Source organism: Euprymna scolopes, chromosome 39 (genome assembly GCF_053919585.1).
Source record: "Euprymna scolopes isolate OS-2025 chromosome 39, ASM5391958v1, whole genome shotgun sequence".
In the NCBI taxonomy this organism is placed as follows: domain Eukaryota; kingdom Metazoa; phylum Mollusca; class Cephalopoda; order Sepiida; family Sepiolidae; genus Euprymna; species Euprymna scolopes.
Window position 1 is genome coordinate 33,304,298 of NC_136520.1, and position 17,890 is coordinate 33,322,187.

Here is a 17,890-nt window from a genome sequence, read left to right on the forward strand (position 1 = left end):
AGTAACATCGTTTTCATGCTTCAAAAAACCCTCATAGCTTTTAAATCACTATTCTAGAAGCATATGTAGACTTCACACACACACATGCATGCACACACACACACACACACATATATATATATATATATATATATATATATATATATTCAAACACTGTAAATTTATATTCCAGTTACCACAAAAAAGTCAAGCCATGACCATGATTTTTTATTTATTTACTTTATATAGGCAAATTTTTATCTTTACATGTTCCTTATATAGTCTTAGATTTTAATACCAGACCAAGGTTTGATTCCTAAAATCCAAGATGGCCGACCTGTAAACAATTAAACTGTATCAGTTGGTACATGTATTGTATAATATGACTGCATAAAAATAGGAGTCAATTTTTGGTTTTAAGATTCACTGCTGTCTGTAAAATTCAAACTTAGTTTGATTGTATAGTTTCAGTGATGAAAAACAGCTGTAGAAAATTGAAAATAACCATTTTACTTGATATGTTTTCTTTTTGGCATTGTCACGACTATAACCAATTCATATCTATATATGGATGTATTAAAATAAGAATTTATATAAAATAATATACACCATTTTTTTACATTAAATAGTAAGCGATTAATTGTATGAGGTGCCTTCAGTAAGTTTCCAGACTTTTTTTTTTTTTTTTACATGCATTAAAAATTGTGGACTCTTGAAAATTTAGTATGTCATTGTTATGCATCTTATGAGATGATCGACCAATTTTTAAGATTACAGGTTCAAATGAGCAGCTACAGCAGGAATTGGAACACACTCTACTAAAGCCTGATTGTCACAGCTGGTGAATTTCAAAAATGCAATCTAGACGTGAGGACACTTTAGAAAAACGATATGCAATAAAATGCTGTTTTAAATTTGGAAAAATGCCACAGAAACATAAGGAATGCTTCAGACTGATTTTGAACCACCTTGCATGAATCAAGCATCAGTTTTTGAGTGGCATAAGAGATTCAAGGAAGGCAGGGAGTTTGTGAGGGATAATGAGATGTGTGGGAGGAGTAAGAAAGTCAGAACATCAGAGTTGATTGGCCAAATAAAGAATTTCATGGATAAGGATTGTTGTGTGTCTATAGAGACAATAAGTGCACAGCTTGATGCCAGTGTGGGAACTTTACACACAATTATTTGTGAGGAACTGAAGATATGGAAAATTTGGACAAAATTTGGACAAAGTTTGTCCAAAGAGTGCGCAGAGAAGATCAGAAAGAAAGGTATTGTCATAACCAAGATGGGCATCAAGACAGTTCTTCTGTGAGTTTTGGTTATTCCCTAGGCTCAAGAAAAACCTTACAGGCTGTTGTTATGAGAGGCAATTGAGGAGATGAAAGAGGCTGCGACGAGGGTCATTGACACCATCACACAAGAGGACTTCTATAGAACCTTCAAGAAGTTGTTGGAATCGTACAAGTGCATTGCAGCCAGAAGAGATTACTTCAAAGGGGGCTAGAGTTTTATGTAACAATAAAAATGTTCATATGAAAGAAGTCTGGATACTTATTTAAGGCACCTCGTATGCAATATTTTATCAAATAAGAAAATATCTTGAACACTTACCCTGCAGAGTTGGCAGACAGTTTAGACATTTTCACCCCAAGACGATTGAGCCCTTTCGCATATGTTATTTCCATATCAGCTCTGAAAAAGACATTTTTAATTCAGGTTTAAATTAAAAATATAACAATTAGTAGAAATATAACATTCACTTTCCAGTGATTGCAATACGGCACAATCACATTGACACACCAGTTTTCGCCAGATCACCAAATTTAAGTAACGTTGAGCCTGGCCAGTACCAGATGAGTGACCATTTTGGAAGATGAGGCACTGTATGTACCATGAGGTAAAATACCAGGTTGGGGAACTGGCGCGGTCTATTCTCTTGAGAGTAGATGGACCTCTCTTGCCGTGGTAGGCAACCCATTTAGTGATGGCGTCACGATAAAAAATACCCTTGATAGCCCTGACGAAGCATCAATTATTCAGCTACAAACAAGATTTTAATTACACTACAAACTCATGTAGTGAGTTCAATCTCGGCTGTGGCTACATGTTACGTTTACGTTCCAGTAATAAGTTTGAAAGATTAAAATTAGTGATGAAACAATTCAGAAATTTTTCCTGATTCCGATACAATTTCTGATTTTGTTTTAAATTTCCAATACAATTACCGATCCCAATTCTTTTAACATCACTAAATATTTAGCGATAGAGTTGCTTTTCATTAAATTACCGTAAAAACCCAAGTGATATATTTTTGTGAACATAAAAATACATTGTGATATTTACATTTAAATTTTGTTTGTGGCATAAAACCAACGCACATTTACTATTTTATCTTCAACTAGCAGGGGTACTCGGAGTTGCCCACGGTGTGTGTTGAGGTGGTGTAGTAAGGCCCAAAGAAAAGTGGTAGTAGCGGGGTGGGGGTAGGGGAATCAAAACACATTAGGCAGTTTGGGTGGAGAGAGGTGTTAAAAAAAAGTGGTAGTAGGCAGGCAGGCTCAAACCCGTAATGCGAAGGAGAAAAAGAAGGTTAAAAAAAAAAAATATAACGTTTTAGCTGATGACTTTATGGCAAAAAAGGAAGTCGCGAACATTGAAATTAAGGCTAGTCAATCTAAAGGAGATGATGACGAAAATATTGGCAGAAAAAAAATGACACCTCGTTGTAGAAAACTGGCCAGTTGAGGGTGAAGGAATTAATGTTTTTGGCCAATTTTTCGAAATTTGTCGTCCGAAAGATCGAAGTTTAAAACTATACCAGTTTCGTCACGTTCTAACGCGTCTGTCGGAAGTTTTTGCAAGACATACAAACACACACACATTTGGCCTTTCATATATACTAGCGGGGGGGTACCCGGCGTTGCCCGGGTGTTTGTAGGTGTGTGTATGGGGGGGGGGATAAGTAATAACCCTGAAACGATGTTAAAAAATTGGAAAAACCAAAACCAAAAAACAGCGAAAAAAAACAACAAAAAAAAACAGCGAAACAAAAAACAACTGTGTATAGGGGGGGGGAGTAAACTAAAGAATAAGCGAAGTACAAAAAATTAAAGAAATGTTGCTCGCGTGTCTAAAGATGTAAAAGAAAAAAAATAGTTTTGGTCGTGAGGCTGGATTGAACCCGGGAGGCTTGATGCGGAGGTGAAAGAAACTCCAACCACTTAACCGTCTAGGCCAAGAGTAAGTGGAATTGATTATAGTGTTAAAATAAGGCTTATAAAGCGAGTGAAAGAGGTTTGATTGACAGATAGCCACTAAATGAGGTCATCGCGGGAGTGTTACGAGATGACGTAGCAATATTTTATTTTTTTGTTTTACTTCACATTAGCGTTTAAATTACGTATTTCGTTTCCTGTCTAGACATCTCTCTCTATCTGTCTCTCTCTCTTTCTCTCTCTGTTTGCATTTGTGTATGTGTGTGTCTCTCTCTCACTTCGTCTTCCTTACTCTAAAGACTGTTACTAAAAAAGAAAATGGCATCTGGCTACTTCACATTTTTGGCTTGTTATTTTTCGTTTAACTCTCGTATCTAACTATTTTTAATGTACTAATAACTTTGGTAACGTTGTCATATCGTAGAAGTTCATAGTTTAGCTTGTGTGAGGGTTAAATTTTTTTTTTACCGATAACAACAATGTTTTTTAAATTCAGACTGCCATTAAAGCTTGCTGACGTCAAGATCACGTGACATGACTCAGCGGGTTTTAAATACAAGTTGACCCAAAATAAACGGCCCCGTGTATACTTTATGTAGAAGAGTTGGTGCCCGTATTTTTTGGGGCAGTTATAAATCGATTTAAAAATATGTAATGTTTAACATTAAAATGTCACTTTTTTTGGCCCCCCCTCCCCCCTGCAGAAAATCGATCAGTTGACGCACTTTTGATGGTCTAATTTTTCGATATTTGTCGTCCGGAGGGTGGGGCTTTAATATGATACCAAGTTTGTGAATTTTTGTTCCGCCGGTCAAAAGTTTTTAGCAGACACACATACATACATTTTCGCTTTTATATATATATAGATAGATAACAGTTATGGAAAATTAAGTTTTTAACAAAAACAAATCAAATAAATAAACAATAACAAGAATCGTTTTTTGGTCTCTTTCTAAATGATTTTAGCATCTGTGCATGCATGAACTGCGTCACCTCTCCGATATTTGCAACGTCATGGTATGAATTTTGCTGTAGGTGAATGGGTTAGAGGGTTGTATTTTAACTATTAGTTTTTGCGTTTGCACCCACCTTACAACGGATGTTTCAATTTTTTATTTTTTTAACATATTTTTGAAAATGTTTATTTTGTAAGCATTTAAACTAATGGTTCTCAACCTTTTTTTAAACATGACTTTCTTTTCTTTTTAATGTATTTTGGTGAACCCTTATAGCTTATTTTATTTTTCAGTAATGTAAAGGAAACCAAAGAACATATATCAACAGTTTAACTTAAATTATTATTAATATTAACGTTACATGTATCATGGGGGTCCACATGGACCCCAGTTGAGAACCATTGATTTAAACCGTTAAAAGATTTAAAAAATATTTTTTGTGTTTCATATTGTTTAATTGGTTCAAAACAAATAATTAGAGGGATTTTTTTTTTATCTGCGGTTGATTTAAAGAACCGAAAATCACTAATATTTTTTTTTATTGTAAACACTTAAATTTTTTTTTTTTTTTTTTTGCTCATATGATCCTATTCTGAATTTATAGCAGTGAACTGACATCAGTGGATTTTTTCAAACTGATATAAATTATTGTACAGGGTGGCCGAAAAGTCCCAGGACACTGGCCGAAAATGTTATTATATGTTTTCTGTGTGTTTCATTAAAAAATACTGTGTTTTATTAAAAATACATGTATAGTGTCCTGGGACTTTTCGGCCACCCTGTACAGTAAAAATAATTAAATTCAAACAAAAATCATTTAATACATGTAGTCAAATGCAACTTTATTTTCTTTTTTTTATATGGCTCGGGCAAAGCCAGATAGCTCTGCTAGTTTATTATATAACAGGCAGTTGTGTGTGGTATGTGTGTGTGTCCAGCTAAAAATTAAAAACTGCAAAACAAACACCCACAAAGTTGGTTTATTCTTGATCAGCATTGCCTTAGATGAATAATATTAAAAATTCAAAAGTAATTATCTATTTTTTTGGTGGTGAGCTGGCAAAGTTTTATCAGACTTTGGGAAAGAATGCCGACTTATTCCTCAAAAAACTTATATATATAAAAGGCAAAATGTGTGTGTATGTGTGTTTGCTTTTTGTATATGTCCGAGAAAGACTTTTTTCTGAGAAGCAATCGGTCGGCTCACTCCTTAAAACTTTTTATATCATGTCTAAATGATAATATCTACAAGTTAACAACGGGGGTCGCCTGTCTATTTAATTTGCCCGAATTTGAAAAGCTAAATATTCCACATATGTCTGATATAAGGAGAAACTCCGCATTGATCAAAGCTGATTGCTTTTGGACGTTCCTGGCAATCGCACCGGGAACGATGTCTTAAGCTTCGTTTCGCTTTTATTATATGAAAAAGCCCAATCCACATGCGGTGATAGAAAAATGTGGAAAGGCTTGGGGTGGGGGGCTCTCAGCCATGTTACTATTTTTTAGAACTTTCCTTATACTCCCTAGATTATAATATCTACGATTTGCGAACGGACATCGTCTCTACGTTTATTTTGATTAACTTTTAAAAAATTCCCTCCATTCTGTGTGTTTGTTTGTCTTTTTTGTATAAAAGTGAAAATTATGGGAGCGAAGTAGGCCACCTGGCTTTCTGGCCAGGACCTCCAGAAACGTAATTAGCTTTGATCAATGTTGAGGAAACCCTTCATATTAAACAATTGCTATTTATTTGTAGAGCTACCCCCTTTTTTTGGGGGGGGGTGGCTTTCCTCAACATCATAGGGAAGCAAAATATGGCAGATCCTGGCCTGCAGCCAACATTCATTTCTGCACTTGCGTGATTCTCAACTTATTCACTTCAAGTCAACTTTTAGATTGACATTGATAAATTTGAACGTTTTTCACTTCTCGCGTCTTAGCATAGCGGTAAGATCTCAGCTTTTCTTTCACTTTCTTCTTTCCCCGCCTTCACCTCACGGGTTCGAGCCTGCCTGCCTGCCTGCCTACTACCACTTTTTTACCCCCTCCCCAAACAAACGCCCAGGCAACGCTAGGCACCCCCGCTAGTCTATATATATAAAAGGCAAAATGTGTGTGTGTGTGTGTGTATGTATGTATGTTCACTTTTTGTGTATGCCTACAAAAGGCTTTTTCCGAGGCGAGGGGGGGGGTCGCTCATTCTTAAAACTTTTTCTATCACGTCTAAATGATAATATCTACGACTTGTTTTTTTTTAACACACACACCTCCAAACACCCGGACAACACCGGGTACCCCACCCCTCGCTAGTTTATTATATAAAGGGCAGTTGTCTGTCTGTGTGTATGTCTTATGTGTGTTTAGCTAGAAAGAAATGGAGAGAGGAGGGGGTTGGAGAAATGGAATTGGAAAAGGGGGAGAGAAGAGGTAAAGATATAGAGACAGATAGAAAAAGATGGAGACATAGAAGTTTTAATGGTATGAATTTTGCTGTAGGTGAATGGGTTAGACGGTTGTCTAATAACTATTAGTCTTTGCGTTTACGCTCCCCTTACAATGAATGTTTCGTTTTTTTATTTTTAACATATTTTTGAAAACGTTTAAGCTTTTGCATTTAAACAGGGGTAAAAGATTTTTTTTTTTTAATATTTTTTTTTACTTTTGTGCTTTGTATTATTTACTTCATTCAAAACAAATAATTAGAGTTTTTTTGTTTTTGTTTTTTATATCGGCGGTTAATTAATTAAAACAAAAATCATTTAGCAAATGTAGTCAAACGCAACATCATTTTCTTTTTTTATAAGCTCGGGTAATGCCAGGGACCCCTGCTAGTGTTATAAGAAGATATAATATTTTATGTATCGATTTTCAGCATTTAGTTTAACATTGTTCAATACACGTGTAGAACTAAATAGTGACTTATAAAAATATATGGCAATTAAGCTACACAGAATTTTCCATGTTTCATCTCCATTAGGAATTGTCAGGCGAAATACCTAAAATGCATTTTAACTTGAAGATTCCTTATGGGGATGGAAAGCAGAAGTTTTTGTGTAGCTTAATTGCCATATATTTTCATAGCTTACTACTTATTATTCAGCACTTTTGAAAAAATACTGGCTTTTTAGTTCAATACATTTAAACTTACATACATTACAATACATTTATATACGTATATATAAGTATATCCGGTCATAAAATATGCTTAAATATGATATTTTAATTCATGAAGATTTCATATTTATTATTATAGAGCCAATTCTCTATTGATTATTATATTGTACCCAATAAATATTAGTAATGGTTTCAGAAGTTTAAAAAAAAAAAAATGACTTTGCGCCATCAGCTGGAATTGAAACCAAAACTTTCAGTGCTCCAACCTTAGTCTTTATTTAGCACTTCAGCTTTTATCGTTACCACTTTAGTCATCACCAGATGGATAAAATAAGGCTAAAAATCAAGTGACTTCAAGCTAAATAATGTATGTGTATGCATGCTCAGAAGTTAGTTGATTTACTCCTGCCCGACTGTTTTTATTTTTTTATTTTCAATTTTGACCCCTTAACAGCTATTTCTACAGAATAAAATCAAAAGTGTTCCTGTGTTCCCAAAGTCCAAATATCCTATATCTCAAGTTTCATGCATGTAGACTAATTTTTAAGAGAGGAGTTTGGTAGAGAGGTTTCACACACACACACACACACACACACACACACACACACACACACACACACACACACACACACACACACACACAGAGACAAGGTCAGTTTTATATATATACTAGACTACTCATGACCCGTTGGGTCAGTATGTTATATTAGCTATGGAATTAATATATGAGCATGATACTTGTTACGTAAAGAAAATAGTTTTTTGTGACATAACAGAAACATTTCTATGAAAGTATATTAAAATGAAAAAAGAATATAGATAGATTTCTATGAGTCGTTCTGTTTATAATTGTTTATTTTTGAAAAAAAAAAAAAACTTACAGCCATTGAATTATAAGTGGTTTGCCATACTTATATGTAAATGTGCACTGAACAGATATTATAATACTTCAAGTTAAATTCAAATTTTGATATATCTTAATTTAAATGCAAAAAAACAAACAATTGGGATGCTGAAAATGTACACAGTAAAACAATACGTTTTATTGTTGCGTTGATTATTTATTTGTAACGCAAATTAAACATTTTCGGAGTTATTTATTTATGTTGGTAGTGTAGAAGAAAATGTATGAATGTTTTTAACAAAGGTGTATTAAAAAATGGAGAATAAATTAAAAAAAAAATGAAGGCGGTGGGTAAACTGCCATTGTAAAATGCTCTTATGGTTGTCAACTGGTTAAAGTAGATTTATTTGTAAGAAAATTGCGTTAAAATAACTTAAACGCAATATGGAAATGAATGATGTAAAAAAAATGCAGAAAGTAATAATTGTTTATTTGGATAATTTAAATGCGATAAAAAAAAAACAATTGGGACGCTGAAAACGTACATAGTAAAACAATACATTTTATTGTTGCATTGATTATTTGTTTATGTACGCAACCGGAAGTCGTAAACCGGATGTTGGGTTACAACACTCATTACAAGGTCATTTGAGTTTTATGATTTATATATATATATATATATATATATATATATATATATATATATAACAGGTCTGTGTGCTATGATGTTTTCATCTTAAATTCTATGCAATTATGCACAATGTAGAAACTATGGATAAATAAAATTCAATGTAATAGTTAAATGAAGTCAATAATCTAATAAGAAGCTATAAAAATGAGTAAGTAATTAATGAATGCTCATTTTTCAAAGGAATATACAAATTAGTTGATCTTCATGAAGTTGCTTGCATGTTCATGACTGAGTATATTAAGTTCATTTTTACAATTTTAAAATAAAAAAACGTAAAAAAAAAACTCAACTTTTCACATATATATATATATATATATATATATATATATTTTAGTCATTTAATAAATTTAAAAATTTATGATGTGAAATAGTTTTATATCCTTTTCATTAACTTCTCTTACTCTATGATATTTAAATACTCAAAAAAACTTTTAATTGTGATTTTCCATGTCTCACTGACATTAGCAAATAAGGTGTAAACCATTATAATTATTTGCTAATATTTTCTTCGCTGAAGAGGTGGTAGACATCGAAATCCTATAGGATAAGGAGTTATATTTCAAATGTATTCTTAGTCTTACATAGAATAATAAAATTCTTTTGATTTGAAATTTAACCATTTCATGTCATAAATTTTTAAATTTATTGAATGACTAAAATTTGATTTATTTGCTCTATCTTGTATATCGAGCAATTTTTATTTAGATGGGATAGTACTTATAGAATATTACTGCCAATAATATTTTGTAAGACTTATAATCACAGGTTTCCATACCAGTTGATTGTTAGATAATTTTATTCTGAAGAATACAGTGTGACCCCACAAAAACGGGCCCCAACTTTAATTAGGCCCCGTTTCTTAGTGTTTTGTCTGAATGAAATGAAACTTTGGTCATAACTAGTTTATTATATTCAAAACATCACATCAAAACACTAGGGTCTTTGGCCTTTTTTTCTCCGTTCTACAGCATGTTCTAGATGGTCTCCATTTAGCTTTTATTTTTTTCTGGGTCACCCTGTATATATATCTATAAATTCATTTTTCTTTTGTGTGTATTGATATTCATATTAAAACCCCCTTTCCTACTTATTGAAAAAGAAAATACAATTTTCTTATATATGGGTTGTACAATTGCATCCATCTGCAAAAGATCTAGCTAATTTGCATATTCTTTTTAACATTCATTTTAATTAATTCCCTATTAGTTGCTTCGGTTTTCTAATGTAATAATCATCTTTTGTAAACTATTATGTGTAATTATATTCATGCAGATATTCTACATGATTTATACTTGCATAATATTTGCGTAAAATGTTTATAGTAAACACAAAATTGTTTCCATATATATCTATGTATACGTATATATGTTTGTTTAACAAATTGTGCCTCCCAAACTCCTCCTAGAGTTTTTGGACTACAAGACATGAAACTTCATATATAAGGTATTTGAATCCATGCAAAACTTTATATTTGGGTTTTAGCCTGGAAAAATCAGTGCAAAAGTGTAAAAATAAAAAATGAAATTTGCCAGGTGAAGGTCGAACGCCAGCATTACGAATGTATAACATAGTAGCTATTGGTTCATGTTTTAATTTTTAGCCTTGCAGTAAATATGTTTTCATAGTCCAGTCATTGACGGCAGAGGCAAAATAAATCATGAGCTAAACGTTTTGTTTTCGATTCTCGTTGGTGGCACATGAGTTTTTTTGTTATACTCTTTTTTTTTTAAAATCATCATTATATATTGCATCCAATGTATGTATGTATATATATATATATATATATATATATATAAGTGAAAATGTCTGTTTGTCTTTTCTCTATGGTAGTTAATGAAGAATATTATACAGAAAGGCATTACTTTACATATTCACACTTTTTAATATATACATATGCACATAACTTTATGAACAGTACATAGGGCCCGAGCAAAGCTGGGCAGAACTGCTAGTATATTTATATATCTATAAAAGTGAACGTGTGTGTGTGTGTCTGTGTATATTTTCCTATGCAATAACTCTGTCAATTTTTAGTCTACAGACTTGAAATTTGATATACAGGGTACTGAGATTTAGGAAAATCGATGTAATCGGTTTTTGGCCAGAAATTTGGTGATTAAGGGGTCAAAGTTCAACGATTTGACCTTTGAGAACTCTACCAAACTCTTCTGACAATTTTGGGTCTACGCACTTGAAATTTTAGATATAGGTTCCTTGGACATGGATCTAATTTAATAACTTGACTTGAGCCCAAAACAATAAATTGTAAGGGGTCATAATAGGGGTGAAAGTTAAAAAAAATTGACCTCTGCGGTCACTTCCAAATTACTCAGACAATTTCTGGTCTAAATATTTGAAATTTTACATAAAGGGTATTCAGAGATAGGGCAAGCTTTTTCATCAGTTTGGGTCGAATATTTTTAGTTACCAATATATAAATGTATGTATGAATGCCTGTTTGCATGTCTGCCTTAAACTTTCAATAGAGGCGACGGATTTTACCAAGATCAGTATTATTTTAAAGTTCGACCTTTTATATGATAAATATCGAAAAATTGGCTAAAAACATTAATATCTTCCCCTTCAACTAGGCACTTTTCTACAGGGGGGGGGGTCAGTTTTTTCGCCGATATTTTTTAAAGTTATCCTCTCCTTTAGCTTGTCTAGCCTTAATTTGAAAAAAATGTCGCTTCCGGTTTGGCGGTGGTTGTAACAGCATAAACGTTAGGTTTTACACTGTTCTTTTCCTCCTTTGCGGTATGAGTTCGAGCCTGCCTTCCTACTACCACTTTTTTTTTTTTTTTTTGCTCAACATACACATCCAAACACCTGGGCAACGCCGGACTGAAATGCTAGTATATTAGATGTATAAAATTGGAGTTAAGTAACATATATATATATATATATAAGTGAAAGTGTGTGTGTGTGTGTGTGTACATTTCCCTATGCAATAACTCGGTCAATTTTAAGTCTCTACAGACTCAAAATTTGATATACACGGTACTGAGATTTGGGAAAATCTAGGTGATCGGTTTTCACCCAGAAATTTGGTTGTTAAGGGGTCAAAGTTCAATCAACTTGAGAACTCTACCAAACTCCTCTGACAATTTTGGGTCCAAACACTTGAAATTTTAGATATAGGTTCCTTGGACATGGGTCTAACTTAATAACTCGACTTGAGCCCAAAACAATAAATTTTAAGGTGTCATAATAGGGGTTAAAGTTAAAAATTGACCGTTTTATTTTATTTTTTGCTCAACATACACCTCCAAACACCCGAGCAATGCCGGGCACCCATGCTAGTATATCTATATTTCTTTAAATTCGTTTTTCTTTTGGGTGTATTAATATTCATATTTTCTATTTATTTAAAAGAAAATACAATTTTCTTATATATGGATCGTGCAATTGCATTCATCTACAAAAGATTTAGCTAATTTGCATATTCTTCTAAACATTCATTTTAATTAATTCCCTATTAATTGCTTCGGTTTTCTTATGGGATAATCATCTTTAGTTAACTATTATGTGTAATTATATTCATGCAGATATTCTACATGATTTATACTTGTATAATATTTGCAGTATATAATATTTGCAGTTTATAGTAAACACAAAATTTGTTCCATATGTATTTATGTATACGTATATATTTTTGTTTAATCTATCTATATATCTATAAAAGTGAACGTGCTTCTGTGTCTGTCTGTTTGTGTACATTTCCCTACACAATAACTGTCAATTTTTAGTCTACAGACTCAAAATTTGATATACAGGGTACTGAAATTTGGGAAAATCTATGTGATCGGTTTTCGCCCAGAAATTTGGCTGTTAAGGGGTCAAAGTTCAATCATTTGGCCTTTGAGAACACTACCAAACTCTTCTGACAATTTGGGTCTAAACACTTGAAATTTTAGATATAGGTTCCTTGGATATGAATCTAACTTAATAACAATAAATGTTAAGGGGTCATAATAGGGGTTAAAGTTAAAAAATTGACAGTTTTTTTTCTTTTTTTTTGTTTGCTCAACATGCACCTCCAAACACCCGGGCAACGCCGGGCACCCATGCTAGTATATATATAGTCATCCACAGTCTGTTTTGCTATATCACAGCTCTTCAGTGCAACTAGACTAGGAATTACCTCAAGCCAGAATTGATTTGTCCTTCAGCCCACCACTCCCCTTTCAGTAATTGAGTTGTTTGTGCGAAAATAAATCTACATATCAATATTAACAGAAATTATCATATATATGCATTCACCCCTGGCAAAAAAAAAAAAAAAAAAAAAAAACTCTTGCAAAAGAAAACAGATTTCGGTTTGGAAACTCACTTAAAATAAGTTATTATAATGCAACAATATGATAATTTCTGATAATGTATAGATTTATTTCTGCACAAACAAATAAATTACTGAAAAGGGCTCTGTGGGAGTGAAGGAAAAAAAATGTTCTGTAAATCAAAGTTTGACCAAAAACAAATTTTCATAATGTGCAATAATTTCAAGGGGAAAAACTCTTGACTAATGGTGTGAATACTGAACGCAAAATTAAAATGCCGCCCAAAAAACTTTTTCCTGCATATTTCACATTGACAGAAAATCAATAAGAAAATATGAATTCAAACATTAGTTTTAATTTTTTTTTTTCTAAAATAAAATTATTCATTATGTATGGTTGAAGAGGTGTACAGGTCAGTACATATATGGTTAAAAAGGCGTATGGGCTAATGAATGCATGATAAAAAATATCAGTCAATAGATATTTTTATCTCCCTTTATATAATAGACTATCTATGAATTAGAGATATCAAATTTGTTACAAAAGGTTTCCAGTCCTTTTTTACTCTAAAATGAAACTAAACTAAACATAGCCCACATTATGCCAAACAGCTGTGCTTCAAAATTCCTTAATTGGTTAATTAGTTTAGAAGTTTAAATACTGCTGCATAAAATTTTGATTTTTGCGACTTATTCCCTTTAACCATCTCTGTCAAACATTGTTGTTTGGTAGATCCTCCAGCATCCTCTACAAGTTGGTTGATGCAGATGTGATGACATTATCCAACCAGTTTTGTGACACATAATGTGTTCCATACAAAGGTATCATTCACAAGTTGTCTTTTTTCCTGTTTAGTCAGTGTTCTAGATGTCAAACTGTGGTTATTCAAAAGCAACCAGTAAGCCCTTTCTCTTTCTTAGTTAAATTAAGATAAGAGGAAGGAGTTATGTTAAATAAACCGATTTCTTTTTGACTTCCGGTTTCTGTTCAGCAGAAGTCTTACCAAGTCTTGCTAGTGTACAACAAGGAAAAGTCTCTTGATTAATACTTACATAATTTCAGTCTAATTTTAAAATTCAACATAAAAACAATTAGTCTTTACTCTGAAATGCTCCTTTTTCTGGCATGGTTTTCTTTTTAATAAAATGTTATAACCCAAATATTTTTTTTTTTAGTCTTTACTTTGAAAACTTTTCTTTTTTAGGATGATTTTATTATGTAATAAAAAATATATTTTAAAAGTGTATTTTGAGTGTGGCCCGCAATGAGGGTCCATGGTTTAGTGGATAAAGTACTTGGTAAAAATTCAGTTTTACGTTACACTCTTTTGGAGACTGAAGATATAATCCCCTGTGTACAATTGCAAATTACTTAGGACTTCTACTCAGACATGACCGATGGAACAAGATCATGGATTAAATAAACGGGTTTATTCGAAATTCCATGTAGATTTCAAAGTTCAACAGAATGATTTCCAAGTTTGATAGGATACATGTAAAGAAGGTCAGAGGTTACATTGGCAAAAACGTTATAAGCAGAACATCCGAGATGAGAACAGTAGTCCCGATTAATCTAAATATAATTATTTATAAAACTCACTATATCCGTCTGTCTCAATTTTTTTGAAACTGCATTTTCACCAAGACGACAGGTTGCTTAACGGCACAAGGCAAATCAAATGATTGCATTTTTGTGGATGATTTTTGATTGGTTTTTAGCCGGTAAAAACAGCTGCTAAGGTATCAAAATGGAAAGAAATTGGAACTTGGCAGGCATAAGTTGACTTTAAGTTCTCTTGCACACATGCACATATAGCATTTATATGTTAATGTTAGTTCATTTTTAGCTATTTCTTATCCAACTGACGATAACTCACATGGTAACAACTTGGGCTGCAGTGCTATAAGTTTTGGTTTCGATTCTAGCTAATGGCACCCAAGTAATATTTTTTTTTACTTTTGAAATTACTACGATATATTAGGTACAATACGTAATAATCAATAAATGATTGACCCTATAATAATATATACGAAATTTGCATAAATTAAAATATCATATTTAAGCGTATCTAACGATTGGGCAATGCCGGGCACCCTGACTAATAATACATAAAACAATAGAAATTTTTAAAGGCAACATCGACTCACCTCTCTTGCATGATACTTGCAACATCCTTGGCGAATTCAGCACCTTGTTTTACAATCTTTCGTAATTCTTCAAACCCATTCACCCCCTAAAATTAACAAAATAAAGAAAATGTTTTAGGGTACATTTTAATAATGAACAGAAAACATTTTGTAAAGAAAAGCTGTTATTGTTTAGATCAACTTTTCTCAAGTTGTTTATCATCACAAGACTGGGAGAGTGTTCAGGAGAGATGGAGAAAAAAAATGTTGAACCATTCATAAGTACAAGATCCAGCTCACTGTTGCTTAACTTTGGTGATCCAACGAGAACCAGTGCGTCACCGTGATTATCTTTCAATCGTTTTACCATTGTATAAATCTTAAAATAAAATTACATGCCTCAAAGAATCCCATACGTGCAAAAACACAATGATAATATACCATGTCTCTCGTTTTTTCATTGCAGTTCATGTAGTAAATATCATCTATATATCTATAAAAGTAAGAATGAGTGTGTGTGAGGAAACTTCTCAACCTATATACTGAAGTATTTTTGATCTACAAACTTGAAATTTAGTATATAGGGTATTCAGATATTGAAAACTTTTTAATTGGTTTTCATTTGGAAAAAAGGGTCAAAATTGAAAAATTGGTACGTTGGGGGGAATCATTGGATTTTTATCTCTTTGTCAATTGCTCCACAAATGCGCCTGCATGAATCGTTCATGTGACAGATTACTCACATTAAGAATAAGTAGGTTTAAAAATACATTTTAAAGAACGTGTCAAGCTGGTCTAATGGTTATTGCACTTGACTCACTGTCTTTGGGTTTTGGTTTCGATCTCATCTTGAGTATTTTTTTAATTTTTTACTTACAAGACGTGAATTGTTTAAAAAACACATAATACTCGCATGCTTATGTGTCAGTTCCTTTTTGTTTTGTTTTTTAAGGAAGTTAATGTTATGTTTAATATCTACGGTATTTCTGTTTATATGAATAAGAAATCTGTATTAATTAAAATATAATATTTATGTTATTGTATGACCGGGCAACACCGAGCGGCCTGTTAGTTTATATATTTTTGAATAATTGGTTTAAGGAAAAATTAATCCTTTTTTTTTTGTAAAATTTTCACACTGGCACCATAAAGAAATCACTACATATATTGTAAGCTGTTTTTATTTTTTAAGTAACATAGCAGTTTAGATATGATACCTGTATTACAATTACAATAACCATAGAGATATATATTTTTTTTAATAAAAAAAAATTAACAGCTTCTAAACTTATTTAAACAACATACAGCGAACTTCACCCCCACTTACTCGTCCTTCTCCCTAAAAGATATGACCGTCAAATTCCTAGTTCGATAATATATCTCATATGAATAACCTAGTTTCAGTTTCTTCCTTTTTTTTTTTTTTCAGATCCTTTTCTGATAAAGAATGAAGGGAGTTTAAAATTATAACAAAAAAAAAAAATAAAAAAAATTATAAAAAAACTACATCGTTTTAGGCTTCAAACGTGAACCATCATTATCAACATAGAATAACCAAGAATATATTGCACAAGTGAAATACATGACAGCCAACAAACCAGAAGTCCAAGACGAGTTTCACCCTAATTTGGGCTCATCAGTCAGACATATTTGAACCCAGGATTCGAAGCGAGCCTCTTGCATGCAAGGCGAGCACTCTGCCACCTGAGCAAATCCGCCACACATATAAAAAAGTCTATTCACTTACACAGATCAAGCAAACTGCGGCAAAATCCGACTATGGAAAGGACCTACTCCATCTTGAACAAAGGATGTGGTCATCCAACCAAGCTATAACCCGAGCCAATGTCTCACAAGTAGGAATTTTATACTCGCTAGGGTGATGCCATCCGACAAACTAACCTAGCAAGCAATTAGTAATAGAATTTTCAGAATGTGAGAGATTATATAATTATTTCCACAGCCAAACAAAGTCGAAGCTCATAAGAGCTTATATATATATATATATATTATTTACTTGCTTCCCCATGAGGACAGAGTTAGACACAAGCTCGGTTTTTAATGTGGGAGGAAACCAGCTCCCCAAAAAGGGGCACTCTGGATAGTAACAAAAATAAAAAATGTATCAGTCATGATGGATTTTTCCTCCATTAACCGAGACCAAAAAAGTGTAGTGCAGCATAAGAACAGATACTACACTTTGATATATTAAATCTTTTATTCAAATTAAAATTACAATGCAAGTTGAAACTGAACAAAAACCTTAGGCACAAGGCCAACTCAAAGGGGGGTCGTTAGTCATCTTGTCACTCCAGAACTAAACAAATGTTTCTCTTTGCTAGTATCTTCTTTCACCATAATACCACATTCACCCTTTCATACTGGGGGACGTCCTACGTAGAGCCCAATTGTTTAAAACATTTTTTATTTACATGTAAAAACAAAAAAGATAATAATGGTACAATAGTTCATTTGTGTCGAGGGCAGGGGAAAAAAAAAATACAAAAGTGGTTAGTAGGACCCTCCCAACCCCTTCTAGTTGATAGACCACCAGTTCTACTCTGGTTTGTAAAGGAACCTGAGCTCCTGTGGAACAGTCTCTAAGTGGGGGTCCCCTCTAGATCGGACAAAATAGAGGAAAAAAAATTCTTGGGTGAAGGAGAAGGTGTTAGTGATTGA

General features: G+C 32.8%; 1 protein-coding gene across 6 annotated transcripts in view; it reads right to left on the minus strand.

Annotated features, from left to right (window-relative positions):
• Positions 1-17,890, minus strand: part of LOC145263728 (nostrin-like) — a 605,851-nt gene that overhangs the window by 71,081 nt on the left and 516,880 nt on the right. For all 6 annotated transcript variants that reach the window (XM_080120704.1, XM_080120706.1, XM_080120701.1 and 3 more), the window contains 2 exons: positions 15,233-15,318; positions 1,594-1,674 (listed from right to left, as the gene is read on the minus strand). In XM_080120704.1, the coding sequence (XP_079976830.1) occupies positions 1,594-1,674; positions 15,233-15,318 (167 nt within the window). The remainder of the gene's footprint in view (positions 1-1,593; positions 1,675-15,232; positions 15,319-17,890) is intronic.